Source organism: Mustela lutreola, chromosome 9 (assembly GCF_030435805.1).
Source record: "Mustela lutreola isolate mMusLut2 chromosome 9, mMusLut2.pri, whole genome shotgun sequence".
Classification (NCBI taxonomy): domain Eukaryota; kingdom Metazoa; phylum Chordata; class Mammalia; order Carnivora; family Mustelidae; genus Mustela; species Mustela lutreola.
The window spans coordinates 35171156-35188077 of NC_081298.1; the positions used below are offsets into that span (position 1 = coordinate 35171156).

At 41.0% G+C, this 16922-nt stretch overlaps 2 protein-coding genes across 4 annotated transcripts in view; one reads left to right on the forward strand and one right to left on the reverse strand.

Annotated features, from left to right (window-relative positions):
• Positions 1 to 16922, reverse strand: part of PAK5 (p21 (RAC1) activated kinase 5) — a 295578-nt gene that overhangs the window by 211538 nt on the left and 67118 nt on the right. The gene's annotated exons all lie outside the window — the stretch shown is intronic.
• Positions 9595 to 10246, forward strand: LOC131808082 (ATP synthase F(0) complex subunit C2, mitochondrial-like). The gene has a single exon (XM_059134014.1). The coding sequence runs from the start codon at positions 9649 to 9651 to the stop codon at positions 10084 to 10086; it is 438 nt and encodes a 145-aa protein (XP_058989997.1). The 5' UTR covers positions 9595 to 9648; the 3' UTR covers positions 10087 to 10246.

Consider the following 16922-nt stretch of genomic DNA (forward strand, 5'->3'; position numbering starts at 1 on the left):
ATATTAGCATTAAGTAAAAAATGATACATTTTAGTTCCTTTTGTTACAATTATGCCAACTTCCCCTCCACATGTAGTAAATCTTGCCATTGATGTTATGCAGCCTCCATTGCCCATTAGTAAGTCTTCCCCAGCTTCCTCTCTGGGAGTCACCATTCTCCCAGTCTTGTATCATTTTGATAGAAGTTAAAACTTCCTTCTACTACTGAAGGATAGTGGACTACATCTTTCCTCATACTTTTCTGGTAGAATCAGAGGGGGCATGAGCTTTAGGCAGGACCGATTCTTACCTTCTTTCAAGACTGCATTTTCGGGCGCCTGGGTGGCTCAGTGGGTTAAGCCGCTGCCTTCGGCTCGGGTCATGATCTCAGGGTCCTGGGATCGAGTCCCGCATCGGGCTCTCTGCTCGGCAGGGAGCCTGCTTCCCTCTCTCTCTCTGCCTGCCTCTCCATCTACTTGTGATTTCTCTCTGTCAAATAAATAAATAAATAAATCTTTAAAAAAAAAAAAAAAAAAAAAAAGACTGCATTTTCAGTGAGTGATAAAATGGTGGCAAGTGGACCACTAAAGAGGCAGCAGAGGCAGCAATAGGAGCCGGCCTGCTGACCTTCCTGTTCCTGCTCTGTGAGGCTTTCCATGTTTCCTATGTTGCATCGGCCTCTAGATGTTTCTCAGATCTTTTGTGGGCCAGTGCCCCTATCCCCCAGCTGCTATCAGCTTACAACTGCCCCTTTTTCCACAGAACTGCCCTCGACACACAACAAGCCCCCCTCCAGGAGATGGCTGGGAATGGAGATTTGCTAGATTCAGCTAGCACTGGCTTACAAGAGCTTGTTGTACAATCTAAAACTCAGCTTTCTCCTCAACTTCCTATTCAGTAACTTCACACTAGTGGCCTGAAAGAAGCCATGAGGAGAGTATTTACACCCTGGAAATGGACCAGTGTAAATCTCTTTCTCCCCTCCCCCAGAGACCCTGGGAGGCTATGCCCCATCTAGAGGCAATCCACAGCCAAGCACTGACTGACAGAGGAGCATGAGTGGCTGGCACTATACCTCCAGGTAGAACTATTTTCTGATGAAAACCTCCAGAGCTCCCTGTGGAAGCCAGCTCCAACCAGACTTTACCTGAACCCTCCTGTTTTGCTCCACTCCTCCTCAAACCTATTCTGTTTCCTTTACTCCCTTAAATATTTCTCCGGAGGGCATTCCCTCCTTGAGTCAACCGCACAAGAACCTCCATCTCAGGGTCTGCTTCTAGAAATTCCAACCTAAGTCATCCCTATTTTATCCCTTGACTCCTGCCTGCCTGCAAAGCCTGAGGCTCAAGATTTCTATCAATCCTCTTTATCCCACTCTTTCCATGAAGTCTTCTTTACTTATGACAGTGTCCTTTTCTATTTTGCTCACAACCATTGAGAAATTAAGAAGATATAGAGAAAGGAACCCAATAACTACCTTTATCTACTGGGAAATGGCTTAAAGCAGCTTCAGAAAGCAACACAACCTGGAAAATGAGATCTATGAAAACAAAACAGAGGATCTTCAATAACTAAATCCACTGACCCAGTCTGATGTGTTAAAGATGTTTAAAACTAAATGTAATATTTTCAATTAGAGTTACATTAGCATTATTCCAATAGCCAAATGAAAAGCTCACATCCATTAAGGCAATTATTATGTAATAAAACATCCTATTATACTCAGCCAGTTAAATCCTACTAAAGGAATCTTCCTAGCATAACTCCAGAAATAACCTGCATATGTAATCAGCTGAAGCAAAATCTTTCCAAGTGCCATGCTTAGAGTTATCATTTTTCCTTTAGCATCTCAAACCTCAAAAGTCAATTATGCTTGAAAACATCATCTGTAAATTATTAAATGCTTTCACATTTCACTCAATGAATAAAACAACCTTAATTAATAGAGAAACCATAGCCTTTTTAACATTAGCAACTCAAATACCTCCTAGGGTTCAACAGGAAATATGCAAATACAAAGTCTTTGACCTGCCCTGCTGGCAGCTACTTTTCAAAGGCCTCTAAAGTTTAGGCCAGAAAGGTGACACAAACAATGATTCTCAGTCATGTATCTGACAGCCTGGGGAAAGCAAAATGCTTGAATTCCCATAGATTCCAAAGGATCCATAATATGGCAGTGTAAATGTCCTCCTAGCCAGACTTAGTGCAACTCATTTTACAGTATAGGTAAATCCCTACAAGTGTCGGTAAATTAGTCCAAAGAATATGAATCAAAGCTCTAGGTAAAAGGCACTGCAAGGTGACAAGTTCTGAAAAGTGAGAAATCCTCTTTTAAGAGTATTTTAAACAACCACTTTCCAACTTGTTTATTACTTGCATGATATTTGAGTTTTACACATGGCATTTGACGAAAATAAGATAAAGCTTAGTAACACCATTTAAAAACCATTTGCTAACACCTGTTCCTCCTAATGTAAACTATGGGATGTGGGTAATTATGGTTGTGTCAGTGCAGGTTTGCCAACTGTAACAAATGTACACTCTGGTGGGGAATGTTGATGGCGGGGAGACTGTACATGTGTGGGGGTGGACGGTACAAGCACACCTCTGCACCATCCTCTTAATTTTGTTTTGAACGAAGGGTGCCTGGGTGGCTCAGTTGGTTAAGTGTCTGCCTCTGGATCAGGTCATGATCTCCAGGTCCTGGGATGGAGCCCAAATCTGGCTCCTTGCTCAACAGGGAGTCTACTTCTGCCTCTTCCTCTGCCCTTCCCCCTGCTCAGGCCCTAGCTCTCTCTCAAATAAATAAAATCTTAACCAATTTTTGTTTTTCTGTGAGCCTAAAACTACTCTAAAATAATAAAGACTTAAAAAAACAACAAACAAACAAACAAAACAGAACAAGGACTCTGTTCTTCAGGGAAATTATTTCTATGGTATTCTGTCTACTGTGCCTCATCAAACTGTAAGTTCCATGAAGAGAGAGAGCCTTTGTCTCTTCACTGAACGCTCACAGGGCCAAAACCATGCATAGCCCAAAGTACGCATTCCATCAATAATTGGCTGCTGGTGGGAGAAAGCAAAAGATAAATGAGCACCTATTTTTCACTAGTAAAACTCTATGCTGATATATTAATGAGAACAGTAGAGACATATTTTCAAAGACATTAAAAATGTTAAAGTTTTCCAAATGTCAATAAATCAAAGTACTTCTGTAAAATAAGCAGAAGATTGCATTTCCTGGGTTTTATATCTTGAGAAATCAGAGGAATATAATCTAATTGAGAAAGTATCGGTTGGGCCAAAAACTCAATTTACATATTACTGGATAGAATTAATTTCGGGGGTTACTCCAAGAATAACTGACACATGCTCCCCCCCCCCCACCCCACCAATGCAGTAGAAAGTCAAATGCCAATCCATTCCCCTAGAACTGCACTGTTCAGGAGAGTTCACTCTTCACATGGGGCTAGTAAACATTTGAAAAGTGATTAGTGTGAAATGAGACATAAGATGTGGTCTCAAAGTAAAATGCATGCCAAATGTCAAAGATTTGGGGCAAAAATGAAAAATATCTCAATTTTTATACCGGCTTCAGGATGAAATAAGGTTTTGGATGTACTAGTATAAAATATGTATTAAGTTGAATTTCACCTGGATCTACTTGACTGGCTTTTAGAAAATTAAAAATTACAAAGGGAGCTCACATTAGGGGCTCGCATTAAACTTCTGTAGACAGGCACTACACTAAGGAATATCCTGCCTCTACACAGTGAAGACTCCTTACTGCAAACACCTGAAACTTTCTGGCCAAAGAGCTTCTATCAGGCTAAAGCAAAAAAGTAGTCTCACATAGTTGAAGACCTTGGAAGCCACCTTCAACAAGTGATAGAAAGTGAGCAGAATCATTATACCAGTTTTCTTGCCTTTTTACTTGGGACAATTCAGAGTCACGTTCTACCAGTTTCATGGAATTCCTCAGAAGGACTGAGTACCAGTTGCCCATGAGGGCAGCTCACTTGATAACATACTCTTCACTGAAGTCCTTCCCTTTCCTAACTTCTACTTGCTCAGATATTTCCTGGGAGTCCTTCCAAGAGATTAGACTTGTGTTAGAATCTGCATCTGGATGAACACAAATTACAACAATACCAAAGACACGACAAACCTTCTAGGCACATCCCATATCTTTTAATCTGCCAAGGAGTTCCAGTTCAACTCTTCATAAACCTACCTTATTAACGTGCAAGTGTTGTAATATTTTTCTTGTGCCTATCACTCATTGTCTTGCTTTAAACAGGATGGAATTTTTAAAATGTGAATAAAACAAAAACAGATGTTAAATTTTATCAAATCTAATATGGAGTTTTCCTCTATGTTAGTATTCATATTAGTATTCCTCCATATTAATATCATCCATACTAGTATTTCTTCCTAGAAATTTTATTGGATTCCACTCGACCCACTCATTAAGATTTTATAGCTTTGTTTTCTTTGATTCTGTTGGGAAACTTCTGACTTTTTGGAGATACAAAGTTGAGAGATACTGAGATTCAACAAAGAATTTTGTCATACTCCAACATGGATCTATAGCTCAGAAGCCTCATCATTCCCTACCCCCATAAAACAGTCTTATTTCAAGAGCTGTGTGAATTGATGAATACATTTACAAAACAAACTTTCCAGATTCCAGGTCTTCAAAGAGCATTCTTTAAACATTTACTTGAATTCCTTTCCTTCTCTTTCCAAATACCTTGGTTACTCAGGTACTGACAGAAGTAATATGTATATTTGCTGCTCTTGGTATATAAACATGATTCTTTGAGAAGGAAGAGTTTGCTTCAAAAATTAGGCTGCCCTGGAGGCTACTTCCTAGTTTTACTTAGACTGCAGACTCTTACTATTTCCTACAAGAGCAAATGTACTTATGCAACAGCCTTCTAGAACAATGAGCTGTTTTGCACACATGCTTTTTACTCTTGGGGCAGCCTTAGCTGGGAGTAAGGGTGGTTGCTAAAGTCATGTATGTGAAAATCTGAGGTGTGAAGTTCCTCTGAGCCTTGTGCTTTGAGGCGGAACTCATCATTTTAATAGAAACACAGAATCCGACTTTTTGTTTTTTTTGCTGCATCTACCCTAGAATCCAAAAATTTTAAAGCTCCCCAACACAGGGGCCAACACATTAGCATGGAAAGGAGTTGGCTCAGGCACATGAATATATTTTCTCATCTACTGAAAACCAAGAGCTCTGTCTCTCTCTCCCCATAGGCCAAGCCTGTGAACCAAAAGTGATTTCTCCCCTCCTACCCACATCCACCAAGGGCTAGTTCAATTCCCAACTACTTCAATCTCAGAGGGCTGGGAAGGACATACTTTGGACAGTGCTATGCTCAGGCCAGCTGGCACAGGACAGCGACAGCCGGTTGTCCCAGCTCCACTCCAGCGACATCACATTGGTAAGCTTGAAATTGGCCACAGTGGAAGGATTAAGATCACAAAAATCAGCCAATGCTACAGTCCAGGACTACCCCCCACCCCAACCCTGCACAGCAGTTTGCTAACATTTAACAGCACACCAGTGAATTTGGGGGGACTAGAAACAACAGAGCAGTTTATCACAAAGTGTGTTCTGCCCACTCAGGAGAAACCTCTGCCCCAATAAGGACAAGAAATGCCTCAGTCCAGTCCACAGGTTTCCTTATCCATGAATTGTCTGCTTTGATGTTAGCCAAGAGGCCATGTCTAAGGAAATGAAAGGCAGTTAAAGGCTTTTATCAACATAGAAACAGGTTCCAGGACTGAGTTTAGTTCAATGTCTTCTTTTCAAAAGGGACTGAACCTTTTGTGATTCTAGACATAACAGGGTCCCTTGAGGAGTTACACACTAATATAACCTTTGTTCAGCTCTTTAAGAACTCTTAATGAGAAAGCAAGCAAGTAACCCTTACAGAAAAAACTCAAATGAAGAACTTACTTAACATCATGTCCTACAATATAACAAGGAAAAATTTTTTTTTCTAAAAAATCTTAAGTGTAGGGGCACCTGGGTGGCTCAGTTGTTAAGTGTCTGCCTTGGCCCAGGTCATGATTCCAGATTCCTGGGATCCAGTCCTGCGTCAGGCTCCCTGCTCTGTGGGAAGCCAGCTTCTCACTCTCCCATTCCCCCTGCTTGTGTTGCCTCTCTCACTCTCTCTGCCAAATAAATAAAATCTTAAAAAAAAAAATCTTAGGGCACCTGGGTGGCTCAGTGAGTTAAGCCTCTGCCTTCAGCTCAGGTCATGATCTCAGGGTCTTGGGATCAAGTCCCGTATCAGGCTCTCTGCTCAGCAGGGAGCCTGCTCCCCCCACCCCTCTGCCTGCCTCTCTGCCTACTTGTGATCTCTCTGTGTCAAATAAATAAATAAAATATTTTAAAAAAAAATCTTAAGTGTATGGCAGTTACACTAGATGCTGCAAAATTTAGCTCTGCCTCTTCATATTACTCTTTTCACTGCCAAGCATCTAATAATGCTATGTTTTAAGGAAATTACCTTGTAGCACATTTCCATGTATAAGAACCTACTTCTTATTGTATTTTAAGTGTTGACTCATTTGAGTCTCTGGGAACAACTCTTATTTGCAGGGTAAACAGGTGATCAGGGTGATCTTCAGGGAAGTGTAAAGCTCTATGTCTGTGGTCCCCCCCGCATTGGAATTCTAAGTTTAGACTTCATAGAATTACCAGGAGCCCTGCTCCCAGGGATTCCGAGTCAGTAGGTGGGGCCAGAGCTAACATCTCGAACAAGCTTCAGGAGTTGATGATGCTACTGGCCCAAGGACCTCAATCTGAGACAGTGCTCTACCCGAGACTGCCCTTTAGGTGCAGAGGATGTACACTGAACAATGTCCAGAAAGGAGGGTCTTCTGGTCCCATGCATGTGTCTTCTATGAAGCCCCCAAGTAGTGTTGTTCCCATGTTTCTTCAAACACAGGTGGGAAGGACTCCCTGGAGGCAGAAGGACCATGTTCCCTGGTGACAGAATGCTGTTAGGTCCTGGAGCAGAGGACCTTATCAAACAGCGAGACAATTTCAAGCTCTGCATCTAAGGTTATGTGCAGATCATGTCATTCTCTATTCAATATCTACCTATGAGCTATCAGGTCAAAGAAAAACTTTAAGGTAAGGATATCTTCATTTTGTGCTAAGCTGCTACTCCCCTGGGAGGGGTCCCCCTGCCCTCATTTTATCCAGGGCTTGTACTGAATGCTATTTAAATATTGGCAATTAAATCAAACAGTGCGGATACCCTTTCCATGTGTTTTAAGGAGAAGCTGTGGCAGCCAGAGCGTTCCAGCCCTACCTGACATATTTACTGCAAATACAAATAATGAAAATACAAATAATGAAGGCTTTATTTTTTAATGTTTCCAAAAGCAGAACCAAAAAAAAAAAGAAGAAGAAGAAGAAGAAAGAAAAAGAAAACTAAAGTAAAATTAAGGGAAAATTAAAAGGCTCATTCCATACTTTAAGGCACTGACAAAATAATGAAAAAATCTTAAAATATCACCTTTTATTTCTCCATGTTATCCACAAGAATTTCCACAATTGAACGTTTAATGATTACTTTGAGCAACAATTCTTTCTGGGAACAACCCGATAAGGACTCTTGTTTTCAATTCTGAGCAAAACTATCCCACACAAATCTACTGTTCTTCCATTAGGATTTGGACTCATAAAAGGCATGGTAAGTATCAATATTGCATCTACAAATCCATCAACCTATTTCTCACAGAATGCTCCCAGAAGTTCCCAGCACAGAATTTCAAGTTTCCGATAGTTTACCGAAAACACATATTTATCTGAGTTCAGCTTTTTGAAGTTCATCATCTTTCTGTATCAATTCAACTAACATTAATACTCTTCCCATGAAATTACAGGGCCTGTTGTAAAAAAACAGCCCATTCATTTAGCACCTCAGATTATGCTAAATCATTTTTCATATAACACAAGCATATCAGGTATCACCAGTGTTGTTAAAGAATTAGACAAAGATTTTTTTCCCCCAGTTTTGGGTAATACCACAGGCTGATCTAAACTGATGATGAAGGGGGAAGTTATCTCTGCCTTTACTCTTCCTGATGCCCTTGTTTCTTCTAAAAAACTAATCCTAATTTCATCTTGATGCCATATTAATCCACACATACCTGAGAAGTTCTCTGGGTAGTCTCTTCCTCTTGTTCCACATATCTTCATCTTAGGGAGCTGATTGTTAAGAATTCTTCCTCTTAAAGCTCAATTTGGTGCTCACTTCGGCAGCACATATACTCTTAAAGCTCAATTCTTACCAGATTACTAGACAAGTATAGGTTAAACACAGTGGAGTTGATCCCATTAAGACTTCGGCCCAAATATTAGAGAATGGATTGAGTTATAAAACTTCAGAATAAATGGAATCGACAGTAGTTTCTCAACTCTTTTTATTTTGAAAAATTTCAGAACTGTGGAAAAGTTGCAAGACTAAAAGATTTAGGCCTATATAACCTTCACCTATAGGAGTCAAAAGTTAAAATTTGCCACATTTGCTTTTTCTTCCTGTTTCTGTCTCCCTATCTCCAGGTACATGTGTGTGCTGTGTACACAAGCACACATGCTTATATATAGAAATATATGCATATATTTTAAGGGAAATCATTTGAAAGCTATTTGCATATATGACACTTCACTCATGAATATTCAGCACATTTCTCCTAATACCAAAGTCATTCTCCCATGTAACCACAATATACTGATCGTATCTGAAAATTTAACATTGATATAATATTATTACTAAGTCTATAATCAATCTCCACACTGTCCCATAAAAACATTCTTTATAGCTTCATTTTTCCAGAATCCAATCCAGAATCACACTCTGCATTTGATGACAATGGAGATGCCCTTAATCTATACCAACATACTGGCTTCTGTGGCATTGACTTTTTTGTTATATTTTTTCTTTTATTTTTTTTTCTTTTTTTAAGGTAGGCTCCATGTCCAGTATGGAGCCCAACATGAGACTTGAACTCATGACTCAGAAGATTGAGACCTGAGCTGAGAAAGAGTCAGATGCTCAACCGACTAAGCCCCCTGTTGTCTCTGTCACACTGACATTTTTAAAAAAAGAGTATAGGGGTGCCTGGGTGGCTCAGTGGGTTAAAGCCTCCTTCTTCAGCTCAGGTCATGATCTCAGGGTCCTGGGATGGAGCCCTGCATCAGGCTCTCTGCTCAGCAGGGAGCCTGCTTCCCTCTCTCTCTGCCTACTTGTGATCTCTGTCAGATAAATAAAATCTTAAAAAAAAAAAAAAAAGAGTATAACTGAATTTTTTCAAGGATGATCCTCAATTTGCTTCACCCAAGCTTTTTCCTCATGATTACCTTAAGTTTTGGTAGAAATCCTGCACAGATGACAATACATCCTTTCTCAATGCATCTCATGAGGCACGGGGTTTCATTGTGTCCCGTAACTGACAATATTCAATGTGATTAGTTGGAAAAGGCAAGGTCTGCTCAATTTCTCCATTTTAACGGTAGCTTTCCCTCATTGTAAGTAATAACCTGTGGATGACACTTTTAAGACTACGTAAATATTTTCTCTCTGTCTCCTCGGCCCTGGGAGCAGCTCTCCTGCCACAGCCCCTCATTCCCTGAAAATGTACGCCTGTGCAAAGTTCGTCTCCACCCCGTTCTTGGTCAGGAGCACCTCTCAGCTGTTGAGCCGATCACTGTCTGCAGTGGTGCTAAAACCACCCGAGACACTGACAGATGACGCACCTTATAAGGGCCTCAGCATCTTGGCAGCCCCACGTCCCCTGACCTCACTTATTCCCAGCCGAAGCTTCCAAACCAGCACCATTTCAAGGGACATCGATACAGCAGCCAAGTTCATTGGGGCTGGGGCTGCCACGGTAGGGGTGGCTGGTTCTGGGGCTGGAATTGGGACTGTGTTTGGGAGCCTCATCATTGGTTATGCCAGGAATCCCTCTCTGAAGCAACAGCTCTTCTCCTACGCCATTCTGGGCTTTGCCCTCTCGGAGGCCATGGGGCTCTTTTGCCTGATGGTGGTCTTTCTCATCCTCTTCGCCATGTGAAGGAGCCGTCTCCACCTCCCATAGGTCTTTCTCCCGTGTCTCATCTGCCCTGTATAATCCTTTTCCTATACCTCCCCAGGCAGCCTGGGGAAAGTGGTTGGCTCAGGGTTTGACAGAGGGAAGACAAATAAATACTGTATTAATAAGAAAAAAAAAAAAAGACTACGTAAATATTTCTCTTGCCCAACAACCTGTAACCGGCTGGTTTTAGCAGCCGCTGGTGACTTGCCTAGATTACTGTGGTGTTTACAAAATAAGTATTATGCTTCAACCACTCTATACACTAGAGATAGTCCAACACAAACACCTTTACTTGTATACAGAAAGTATTCCTTACAACGAACCCTATTATTGTTTAATGAAGAGGTTCTTCTCTTTCCTCTTTTCTGAGAAAATGCATCACTAGTGGGTAATTCTGTGAGTACAGCTGTCAGTTATTTTCTTAACTAACTCAGATAAATGCAAGAATGGAAATAAACAGAAATGATTTCAATAAGGCTTAACAACAAAACTAAAATGAGCAGCCCCGAGCGGATGGTCTCTGTGGCAGACACAGACACAGTGCATCAAAGAGTCCACGAGTCTTCCCATATTTATCAAGTGCCCTTGCAGTTGGGAGGGACCACATAACAAGTTCCAGCCAAATGACCTCAGAGTGGAACTGACAAGTCACATCTGAGCTGAAGTCCCTACAAATCCATGTAACACCGTCGTGGCTCCCCTTTGCTCCACCAGTGGCCATGGAGCCTGAGTGTTGAAATGACTGTGTCCCAACACAAGAGGCACCCAGACTGCTGAATCACTGCATGGAGAACAGTAGCCCTGGAGGGTTACTGTCCCCAGAGGACATGGTGTGAGTGAGAAATAGCCTATGTGTTGAGCTGCCAGAATTTGGGTTATAACCACATTTTAAGTCTTGTCTATCCTAACAGTGTCTAAAGGCCAGTTTTCACCAATAGTCAGAACTTTACAAGAACAATCTTGGGAAGAGAATGGTGTTTTATTAATTTATCCATGATAATAATTCAATAACTGATGTGAAAACACTAGCTGCTACAGAAGAACCTTCTCCACTCTTCCCCTGGCCCTCTTTTTTTTTTTTTTTTTTTTGGCAGAGCCAAACTTCAGCTTCAGTGAATGAAATGAGAGCTAGCGGTGTGCAGGAGCTGGCCTGTACTAGTTTGGGAGAGCTGCTTTGCAAGCTGGTTGATGTAACACTGACACCTTGAAATTGACCATGGTGGAAGCATCTACACTAAGGAAACTAACAAATGCTACAGATCAGCCCCACTTCCCAAATCTTCATGCAGAGAGCTGGTTGTTGAACATTTAATGGCACATAATGGGCTACTTTTTTTTTTAAATTTTATTTATTTGACAGATAGCAGATAGAGATCACAAGTAGAGAGAGAGGCAGACAGAGAGGTGGGGGGAAGCAGGCTCCCTGCTGATCAGAGAGCCTCATGTGGGGCTCGAGCCCAGGACCCTGGAATCATGACCTGAGCTGAAGGCAGATGCTTTAACCCACTGAGCCACCTAGGCACCCCACGGACAACTTTCTGTCCTAGGTTTTGATGCAAATAGGAGGTGGGCATAAGACTCCATATTGGTCAATAAAGCTTGAAAGGAATTAGAATACAGAACATCAAGACTTTTCTCCATATTAAAAAATGAAATCATCTGTACAGTATATAAAAAAAAATGCAGGCATATGATCACTAAAAGACATGTACTAGAATGCAGCACTACTCACAACAAAACCGGTCACTATCCAAATGTTCACCAACAGGAGAATGGACAATACAGTGCTTACTACACAGCCATGAAAGCAATATACAACTGTACACACACACACACACACAAAATGCCTGTAAATCTCAAAAACAGGAATGAAAAAAGGCGAACACAACACAGTACATGGTATGTGGTTCTCTTCTGAATAAAGTTCAAAACAAGCAAATTAATCTGTGGTGTTAGAGATTTAAAATGATACAGCTAGTTACACTTGGAGAAGGCAGTCATGGAAAAGGGGCTTATGAGAGACTTCTTAGGTGAGAACTATGATCTGCTTCTTGACCTGAGTGCTGGATATCAGATGTTTAGTTTGTGACAATACATCAAGCTGCACACTTAGGACCTGTACATTTTCTGTATGTATAAAACAATTCATTTAAATACTTTTGAGAGAAAAAGGAGAGAGTGAGTGAAGAGACAGGAGAGAGAAGAGATGAGACAGACTTTATTTTTCCTTATTATATTAAATCACATCTATGTGAGACCTGGAGGCACAGAACTATGGTCGCCATCTTAACACCCTGTGGGTGGCAGAGCTGGCTGTCTCATGAAAGGGTTGAATCTGGCACCAATCTTAGAAGTTCCTCTGGGTCTCTTGTTTTGGAAATAATATCATGTTTTTTTGGCCTAGGGTATTTGTGTCATCAAAATTATTCATTCTGATCTTAGATGAAGGCAGCCTTTGGTATTTGATAAGGAAAAAATCTGAATGTCAAGATTGCAAAGCAGAACAGTTAACCTATATAAGTGAGTAATTTTCAACACTGTATCAAATAATCAACAAGGCTGTCTTAGTCCATTAGGGCTGCCATAATAAATTACCACAGACTCAGTGGTACACAAACAACAGGTTTATTGCTCCCAGTTCTGATGACCAGGAAGCCCAAGATCAAGTCACCAGCAGGGTCATGTTTTGGTGAGGGCTCTCTTCCTGGTTCATAAACTGGTACCTTCTCGCTGTATCCTCACAGGATGAAAGGGACTGGAGAATTCTCTGGAACCTCATTTATAAAGGCACTAATCCCATTCACAAGAGCTCCACTGTCATGCTTTAAGCACCTTGCAAAGGCCGCACCTCCTAATACTATTACGTTTGGGGGTCATGATTTCAACATATGACATGGTGGCGGTGACAGAAATATTCAGATCATAGCAAAGGTTTTCCTGATCATTCTGTTTCTAAAAATTGGGTCCCTGGAGTTATATTCACTTACCTCTCTACTCAGATGCCACCCCCTCAATGGAATTCATTTATAAATATTTATTCTGTAATAACAATTTCTTTGCCCCTGTTACCTATTTCTTTCCCATTGCCCTTTTATTTTTCTTCAGCATACCTATGTCTCCAAAATCATATTTGTGTGTTTCTCTTCTGGAATAAAAGCTCTACACAAGAATAAACATAATAGAGGGGCACCTGCATGGCTCAGTGGGTTAAAGCCTCTGCCTTCGGCTCAGGTCATGGTCTCGGGGTCCTGGGATCAAGCCCCACATTGGGGTCTCTGCTCAGTGGGGAGACTGCTTCTTCTTCTCTCTGCCTGCCTCTCTGCCTGCTTGTGATCTCTGTCTGTCAAATAAATAAATAAAATCTTTTTTAAAAAAAAAGAATAAACATAATATAGAGCTCTTTTCCATCTTGTTTGATGTGGTCTCTCTGACATCTGAAACTGGCCTGACAGATTGTGGACAATCAAGAAGAGCTTTTAAAAAATGTAAATAAAGAAGGAACACACATGTCCAGGCAATATTTAAGCTCTTCACTGGACACCTGTTGACTTGTTCCAGATCTCTGTTCTGTGGTTTTTCAGTCCCCCTGCTGCTTCCTTTTATTCCTTACTGCTACACACAGATACCAGGCAGGACTTTTGGCACTAGGATCTGTCCTATCTGTTCTTAGGATTCAAGCGGACATACCTTGTCTCCTGGTTTTGTTCTAACCATTGTCTATGTGTTTCCAGCTTTGCAATCTAACTGCCCCATGTTTGTAAGAGGATTGTAAAAAAATAACTATGCCTTCCAGACTGCTGACCACCTACCCAGAATTCCCTCTAACTATAATTTTTAAACATTTTCAAAATAACTCAGTGGCAAGCATGCCTTTTAACAAATCAAGAAAACAGAGTTATCATACCTTCTTAGGGCTGAGCCTCTGACTAACCGAGCCTCTGACTAACTAAACTAGCCAATGTAGCACAATTACCATCTGTTAGATGAGTGAAAATACAGGCCGACAGGGTGTGACTTGAATCACGACATTAATACACAGACTCTGAAGTAGGACACACCTCCAAGTATATGCATAGGAAGCTTATCTTTCCCATTGTCAGTATGGTACATCTTACCTGCAAAGTCTGCCCATGGAATAAAACATTCCATCAAAATACAAGGCAGAGATTCTAGTAATTCCTCTGTATCCCTGTCAGTCTGCATCAATACGCAGGTGTCCCCGTGACATGCTCTACCCCTCAGCCATCAGACTAAAAATAGTTCTTGGCTACAACCGCTACAGGGTGAAGACTTTGACTTTGACATAATTTATCAGATTGGGCTATCTCTCTTCCCCTTTTCCTAACTTTCAATGACGCTCTGAACTCTTCTGCACAAAATTGAATCTGACAATTGCAAACCAAAGAGATTTAAGAGAACAAATGGTCTCCAAGCTTTCCTTCAAGCCCAGTTACACAGACTTAATGTGCCTTTAGCTCAGCTGCGAGCTAGGGAGAGCACACCCAAGGTACGGAGAAAATTGAAATGCTTCAACAAAGGTGATGGAATGGAATGGTTTCACTTTTCTATAAATATTTGGGGGCATTTCCTCTGTTTTAAACCAACAACCAGCCATTCGCCCATGTGATGTGGCCTCTGGTATGGAGATGAAATATTTCTAGAGAGAAGTTCTTTAAAAACTAAAAATGGTCCAATTTCATTTTTCTGCATGTGGCTGTCCAATTTTCCCAGCACCATTTATTGAAGAGGCTGTCTTTTTTCCATTGGACATTCTTTCCTGCTTTGTCGAAGATTAGTTGACCATAGAGTTGAGAGTCTATTTCTGGGCTCTCTATTCTGTTCCATTGATCTATGGGTCTGTTTTTGTGCCAGTACCATGCTGTCTTGATGATGACAGCTTTGTAATAGAGCTTGAAGTCCGGGATTGTGATGCCACCAACGTTGGCTTTCTTTTTCAATATCCCTTTAGCTATTCGAGGTCTTTTCTGGTTCCATATAAATTTTAGAATTATTTGTTCCATTTCATTGAAAAAGATGGATGGTACTTTGATAGGAATTGCATTAAAATGAAATTGGACCATTTCCTTACACCACACACAAAAATAGACTCAAAATGGATGAAGGACCTCAATGTGAGAAAGGAATCCATCAAAATCCTTGAGGAGAACACAGGCAGCAACCTCTTCGACCTCAGCCGCAGCAACATCTTCCTAGGAACAACGCAAAAGGCAAGGGAAGCAAGGGCAAAAATGAACTATTGGGATTTCATCAAGATCAAAAGCTTTTGCACAGCAAAGGAAACAGTTAACAAAATCAAAAGACAACTGACAGAATGGGAGAAGATATTTGCAAACGACATATCAGATAAAGGACTAGTGTCCAGAATCTATAAAGAACTTAGCAAACTCAACATCCAAAGAACAAATAATCCAATCAAGAAATGGGCAGAGGACATGAACAGACATTTCTGCAAAGAAGACATCCAGATGGCCAACAGACACATGAAAAAGTGCTCCATATCACTCGGCATCAGGGAAATACAAATCAAAACCACAATGAGATATCACCTCACACCAGTCAGAATGGCTAAAATCAACAAGTCAGGAAATGACAGATGCTGGCGAGGATGCGGAGAAAGGGGAACCCTCCTACACTGTTGGTGGGAATGCAAGCTGGTGCAACCTCTCTGGAAAACAGCATGGAGGTTCCTCAAAATGTTGAAAATAGAACTGCCCTATGACCCAGCAATTGCACTATTGGGTATTTACCCTAAAGATACAAACGTAGTGATCCAAAGGGGCACGTGTACTCGAATGTTTATAGCAGCAATGTCCACAATAGCCAAACTATGGAAAGAACCTAGATGTCCATCAACAGATGAATGGATCAAGAAGATGTGGTATATATACACAATGGAATACTATGCAGCCATCAAAAGAAATGAAATCTTGCCATTTGCGACAACACGGATGGAACTAGAGCGTATCATGCTTAGCGAAATAAGTCAAGCAGAGAAAGACAACTATCATATGATCTCCCTGATATGAGGAAGTGGTGTTGCAACATGGTGGCTTAAGTGGGTATGAGAAGAATAAATGAAAGAAGATGGGATTGGGAGGGAGATAAACCATAAGTGACTCTTAATCTCACAAAACAAACTGAGGGTTGCTGGGGGGAGGGGGTTTAGGAGAAGGGGGTGGGATTATGGACATTGGGGAGGGTATGTGCTTTGGTGAGTGCTGTGAAGTGTGTAAACCTGGTGATTCACAGACCTGTACCCCTGGGGATAAAAATATATGTTTATAAAAAAATAAAAAATTATATTAAAAAAAAAGACAAATGATAAACTTATAGCATACTTTATAAGCAGCTTAGCATGACAATAAATGAAATAACAACTAAAAAAAAAAAAACTAAAAATGGTAGAAAAAAATCAGTGCTCCCACCTTCTCCTACAGAAGTAGGAGACCATGGAATGGTCTGACAGCAGAAATAGATGAATGATTCTATTGAGGAATTTTGTTCTAAAGGGGAATATAAAAATGGAGTGATAGCTAGAAATTTCAGATAATTTTTCTAAAAGGAAAAAAAAATGGAGCTTGCATGTGGGTGATGCAGAAAGGTAAAACCAATGATTTGGGAGAGAGGGAAGAGTTGTGAGAGCAAGCAAGAAAGCATGGTACTCTGCTCACTAAGTGGAGGGTTTGACCCTATGACCCTGGCAGGAGCACTAACAGTCCAGAGAAAAGGGAACAAAGACAGAGACCATGGGTGCAGAGGCAGGGTCGGCAGTATGATGGTGGGGACGAGGGGGC